Source organism: Lagenorhynchus albirostris, chromosome 7, assembly GCF_949774975.1.
Source record: "Lagenorhynchus albirostris chromosome 7, mLagAlb1.1, whole genome shotgun sequence".
Taxonomy (NCBI): domain Eukaryota; kingdom Metazoa; phylum Chordata; class Mammalia; order Artiodactyla; family Delphinidae; genus Lagenorhynchus; species Lagenorhynchus albirostris.
The window spans coordinates 35,785,638-35,791,637 of NC_083101.1; the positions used below are offsets into that span (position 1 = coordinate 35,785,638).

General features: G+C 39.6%; 1 protein-coding gene across 6 annotated transcripts in view; it reads right to left on the reverse strand.

The window, feature by feature from the left end:
- ZCCHC7 (zinc finger CCHC-type containing 7) overlaps positions 1-5,495 on the reverse strand; it is a 297,645-nt gene extending 292,150 nt beyond the window's left edge. For 4 of the 6 annotated variants that reach the window (XR_009541549.1, XR_009541550.1, XM_060154820.1 and 1 more), the window contains exons 1-2: positions 5,111-5,364; positions 50-680 (exon numbers count right to left, since the gene is read on the reverse strand). Coding sequence is in view for 4 of the 6 variants with exons in the window: in XM_060154820.1 (XP_060010803.1) it covers positions 50-659 (610 nt within the window). In the remaining 2 variants the exon portion in view is untranslated. The other 2 variants (XM_060154819.1, XM_060154818.1) reach the window with 2 other exon arrangements.
- Positions 5,496-6,000: the final 505 nt, after the last annotated feature.

The window sequence follows — 6,000 nt, forward strand, 5'->3', positions numbered from 1 at the left end:
CCTTATTAAAGATGATACTACTTTTCATAATGGCCAATATGATACTAACCTTCATTAAGAGAATTTTCACACCCCACAAGATTGAGAAGGATATCGTCATCTTTATCATCAACTTCACATCCCAGCAGCATCCAGCTTTCCACATTATCGCTTTCTGAAATGGTGCTCTCTTCCTCTTCACTTGAACTGACCTCTATAATCATGACCTCTTGGATTGTACCTGATCTCTCTCCAGGTTTAGTCTTCTCAATATCCCTCTTGCATTTCTTATCTGCCAACTCATTAGAATGACGAAAAGCAGGAGGACCTTGGGTCCTTTCTTCTGCATGGACTCTAAAATTCTTTCTTTTACATTTATAAATACTATCTTCATCAGACAGTGTGATGACCTCTGACCCATCTGATAGCTGGATGACCTCACTATCTGAAAGGATAATTAAGTTCTTCTGATTTGGTTTACTATTGAATGATTCAGAATTCCCAGAGTTCTTCTCTTCATGTTCTTCCTCTTTGATGACATTATCAAGATCTTGGGCATAATGAACTTGGCTGTAGAGCTGAAATTCCACCTCACTATCAACACTCAGTTCACTAGATGACTCTTCACGATAAAGGTCATCTTCATATGCTTCTATGGTCTCATAACCACCAAACATCATGGAAAGTCAGTAACCTTGATGCTGTAAAACAGAAAGTCATAGAAAGAATATATTTTAACAGCTCAGATCATGCCTGTTTAGTGCATAATGATATCACCTCTTAGAGCTAACTTCTGTGAAGGCCATCATTTTTCTCAATGACATATTAAAATACCTTTTTCTCTTAGAGTAGTACCATTTTTCAAGATTTTCTAAATTGTTATGACACACTCTAATAATGCCCAGCCCCTCCCAAATGAAAATTACTGCCAACAAACTGAGTTACAGTTATTAATGGAAATGTTATATTTCACAAGTATGTTAGAAAGGAAAAACAGGTTGAGATCCACTGTTTCAGACACCGATCACTTTTTCTCCACAATGTTAAAAATCACAAAAATATTTTAGGTCATTCTCACTACTATTCCATCCATTCTTCATCTTTTCCCTGGCTCTGGTTCTGTATCTCATCTTTTCTGGTATACATTCTCACACAGGAATATTACTTCAATTATGACTAAAATCCACAAAAGGACATAATTATCATATTTACTGTTTTGGTGTATATTTGTCTTCTCAATTAAAAAATTAATCTCCAGGCCTTCTGATCTTTGACCAAAAGAATACATAAAAATAGCTGACAAATTTAGTTTATTTCTGTACCTATAAAGATATGTATGAAATACAAACTAACTGAAGACCTAAAATAGAGGTAAAACTCAGCTTTAGGAGCACTTTACTCCTACTGTGAGCACAGTAAATCCTGCTCATCCTTCAACTCTGTTTAAATATCACTTCCTCGGGGAAGCTTTCCTTGACCCACCAAACTGTCGACCCTTTATAGGTTTCCATAGCACTTTACATTTCAAGACATTCACATTTCTAATTACTAGTGCAATGTAAATTTCCCACAAGCACAAATCACATACCCCGGGGGGCAGGAACTATATGCACTTTGTTAAACAATGGATCACCAAACCAAGCATTTAGTAAGACCTCTATAAAGGTCTGCTGAACTAACAAATGAATAAATAAATGAATATCATCAGGTATTTGTTCTAAAGCCCTAATAAATCTAATTATGTGTCTAAAATATGAAAATTATGATGAGATGAATTTCGTAGTTGTCTCCAACTATTTCAAAGATTCTCATATCATCAACCAAAAATCTACACAGATGTTTCAATTAGGTACTAATGGAACACTGATCAAAATGAGAGTGCTGGAAAAAAACTCATTTTTGTTTAAAAAAAATCAGGCACAGTATAGAGAACAATTAAAAATGACAATTTATTCTTTCTACTCTACTTTTAGCTATACAGATACAATTTAGAAAGACTAGTTGTTTTCTTAGTTTATCAATTCTCTGCCCAAAATGTCGGGGTACTTTTGGTGATACAACCTGCTGACTCCAAAAATCAAATGAACAAGAGCCAAAAATGTACTACACTCATGCTGGAGTTTCTTGTTTTACAGAAATAAAGAATCCAACTTTTGTTGTACACCTTAAACTTACACAATGTTATATGTCAATTATATCTCAATAAAGCTGGGGGGAAAAAGATGATTAAAAGTTCTGAGTTAACAATATTGTATATATGAAATCTGCTAAGAGAGTAAATCTTAAATGTTCTAACCACACACAAAAAAGGTTAAGATGTGAGGTGATGGATGTGTTAACTAACCTTAATGTGGTAATCATTTCACAATATATACATATATCAAATCATCATGTTGTACACCTTAAACAATGTTATTTGTCAATTATATCTCAATAAAGCTGGGGGGGGAGACCCAACTTTTAATGCCTTTTTTTCCTTCTAAAAGGTACAATATACCTGTTCCCTTTTTGCACTGTCCTTCAGGTTGCTATGCTGTTGTCATACAAGTTGAATGTGGCTGTCTGAAAAGTAATGCTCATAGCATTTATCAGTTTATATTGAAATGTTAGCTTCAGAGGAATACAAATAAAAGATGAATCCTTTCCTTTTTATTTAATAGGTAAATTAATTCTAAAAGAAGTCAAAGGAATTATGCTTCCTTCAAAATCCTCACTGGATCCATCTTGAGGATCCAGTGTGGACTTAAGATAAAACATAATTCCGGTGCAGCACAGAAAAAATTAAAGAGCTAAATTACAGAGTTACAAATTTGTACTACTCTTGGAGCCATCCCAAAGGAAAGGGATTAAGAAAAGAGCCATAGGCACACCTGTGAATGTATGCCAAAAATAAACTACAGAAATAAAATAAAAACAGACTTCCTTGGGTCTAAGGGTTTATCTCTTCCCCTGAAATGTAGAAAAATGAATTTAACAATTTAGCCCCTATGGCCTTTAAGAGGATTTTGTCCCTTCTGTACTGAAAATTGTGCTCAGCATAACCAGCTCTTCTATTTATGTAGTTTATGTATGCCAGAGCTACGGTCTGCCTGAGGCTGTTTTGGTTTATGTTACTACTTTAATCACATTCAAACGCATTTAGTTAACTTTTTAAATTCATACTCCAAGGATGAATATGAAAAAAATATATATGTATATAACTGTCTTGATTCAGAAGGACTTCTCAGCTTTTTGATCATTGTACACAATTCTCAAGCATACTTAATTAGATAACATAAAGCCTCTATGAGAGTCACAAAATTTTAAATCTGGAAGAGACCTTTCAGATTATCTCATCAACCTCCTCAATCTACATATAAGGAAACTGAGGTCCAAAGAGATAAGGAGGCCTATCCAAAGTTATTTAGCTGGTTAAGAACACAGCTAAAACTGATTCACATTTCCCTGATTAAAAAAATAACAATCATCATTTTGAATAAAGATTAAAGAAAAAACAAAAACCTTCCTTCAAAACTAAATTTGCAGTGGCTCTAACACCTAAATTTACCTAACAAATATCCATTTTATTTCCGTGGAGTTTAAAAACTATAAAAGAGGCATTTTAATTGGAAAGAAAAGCATACATTTGAATTTGTCAGTTTACCATCCAAGAGCTTCCCAAGTTGGTACACAAAGGCTATAGCAATGCCATGACCAAAAAAGATGGCTCTTATATAAGAACTTAAAATATCAGTTTGGGAATAAAACTTCTCTGAAGAATTTAAATGGCTTAACAAATATAAAACAGCTATAGAGAATAACTGCAAAGGCGCTCGCTGTTCAAAAGTGAGAGCAGAATTCATTCACTGATTTTTTTTAAACTAGACAACTTAAGGCTTATTTAAGCTTTCAGATTTTATTATACAATCTTTAAAGACAACATTTCTGCTCTAACAGTCTACCAACTGGTCATTTCAGTCCTTGTGCTCTTATTTCTCTTCAAAGAACTTTTAGCCTAGATATTTCTTTTTGATGAGATAGTTATCCATCTCAAGGAAATTTAAATCAAATTCACAGCTTGATATCAAGCCTTGTTTTCTTTAGAACGTGATTAACAGTTTAATTTCAAATTAAAATTTCTGACTTAGTGAGCCATCCTGATAGTGACAGATTTGAAACACTACTGACTCTAGTGTTAAAATTTCTGCCCACTCTTCGAATGGGGCTTTCAATTTGAAGTAAATCAAACTGGGACAGAGAATTCAAATGTGGGAAACAATGGTCACAAAAAAATTCAGACAGAATACAAGATGCTGGTGGGAGAAAATAATGCTAAATTTATTCAGACAAGTCCAGCTGTTCCTGACATAAAGTCTTTATAGAGTAACTAATCCTATCTCAAAACACTTCCTTCACCTTTCCCTCAGCGCTTTTTCCTGTTATTACACAGTATCTTATCCTTGAAGCTATTGTACAATCCTCACTTCCACTTCTTCCTCGGTTTATTCCCCACCCTCAGACTCTCTTGAAAACATCAATACTGAATTATCCCCAAAGCACAATACCGTCTGAAATATACACACAGTCGAAAAATTCAAAACACAACAGAGTTTTGGAAGGAACCTGAAAGTCATTAAATTAAACACTCATTTTATACACTGAGAAATGGGCTCTGAGAAGCTTACTTATTCATTGCGCATAAAAGATCTCCTAATTCAACCCCGTAACCTGAAATCAAGGTAAATACAGCCTGAAGAGAAGATTTCTGGAGTCACCAACGCGAGTTGGTGGTGGAGCCCCGGCTAGAACGCAGGCCTGCTGACTCTCCACTCAGCCAGTTTTCCCACTACATCTGCAACTCTTAAAGTTGAAGTTAACTGCCGGCTACGATGTGAAGGATAAAGGGAATCAGCGAACACAGTCCAAGTCTCCTTGTTTTACGTGGGGAAAGGGGCCCATCTCCCGAAATTTTTCTGTCCCCACAGCTGCAGCTGCTGCTTCTGACTGCTGACGCTGGATTAGGCCCAGGACTGTTCGGTCCTCAAAGGCCGAGCCCTCTTCGCGTTTAAATGACTGACCGGCTTTCCTAATAGACAGGGGAACCTCGGGGGTGGGGGTTGGAGGTAAAATAGGCAGAAACGCCACTCCTCACCGAGGCCATGGGCGCCCAGCCATTTTTGAACCACGGCCTCAGGCCTTGGAGGGGCAGGGAGAAGCCCAGCCGGTCCGCGGAGTCGCGTGGAAAAGAGCTCGACTGAGAGGCCACGAGCCGAGCCCCGCCACGAGTAAGGGACACAGGGGGGACGCGGAGGCCGGCGAGGGGACACGCGCTAGCTCCACAGCCCAGCGGGCGAGGCGGAGGGCGGGCAGGGGTCCCCCGGCCGCAGTCGGCTCGGGGTCCGTCACACACATACTCACTGCCGCGGCTGCGACCAGGAAGCACCAACCAGGAACCAAAACGCGTAGAGGGACGGGGAGGGGCGAGGACAAATGAGGTAAGAAAACCGCGTCCGCGCGAACCCGGGAGAAGGGAAGGCACTTCCGGGGAAAACACAGCTCCCGGGAGTCGTCTTCCGTCCCGCCCACCCACCAGGCCTTCTGTACGCATGCGTAACAACTATTAACCCTTTCCTTTCCCCTTGATGTGCCTGTCTTGCTCTGGTCCTTCCCCCCAACGGCTTCTTTCACAGATACTTAAGCTGCATCTGTGACAGAGGACACCATGTTTGAATGACTTGCACAGAAGATATGCTACTTACCGAGCAAAACCGGGGAGAGTTAGCGCCTTTCTGTGCTGGCGAGAAAAACTACATCTACCATGATGCTCCGGGGCGAAGTTTAGCCCGCGCTCCGCCTCCTTTCCCCCTGACCTCGGAGGACATCCTCCATGTGCCACGTGGCGCGGGAGCGGAGCCGAGACCCAGCAAGGGGACGAGGACCGGTGCGGCAGACGGCTTGGCTGGTGTACTCGGGGAATCCCAGCGAGGGAGAAGCCTCTTTGAGAGCGCCTGGTTTAGATCCTTCTCTCGAGCTAGGTGACCT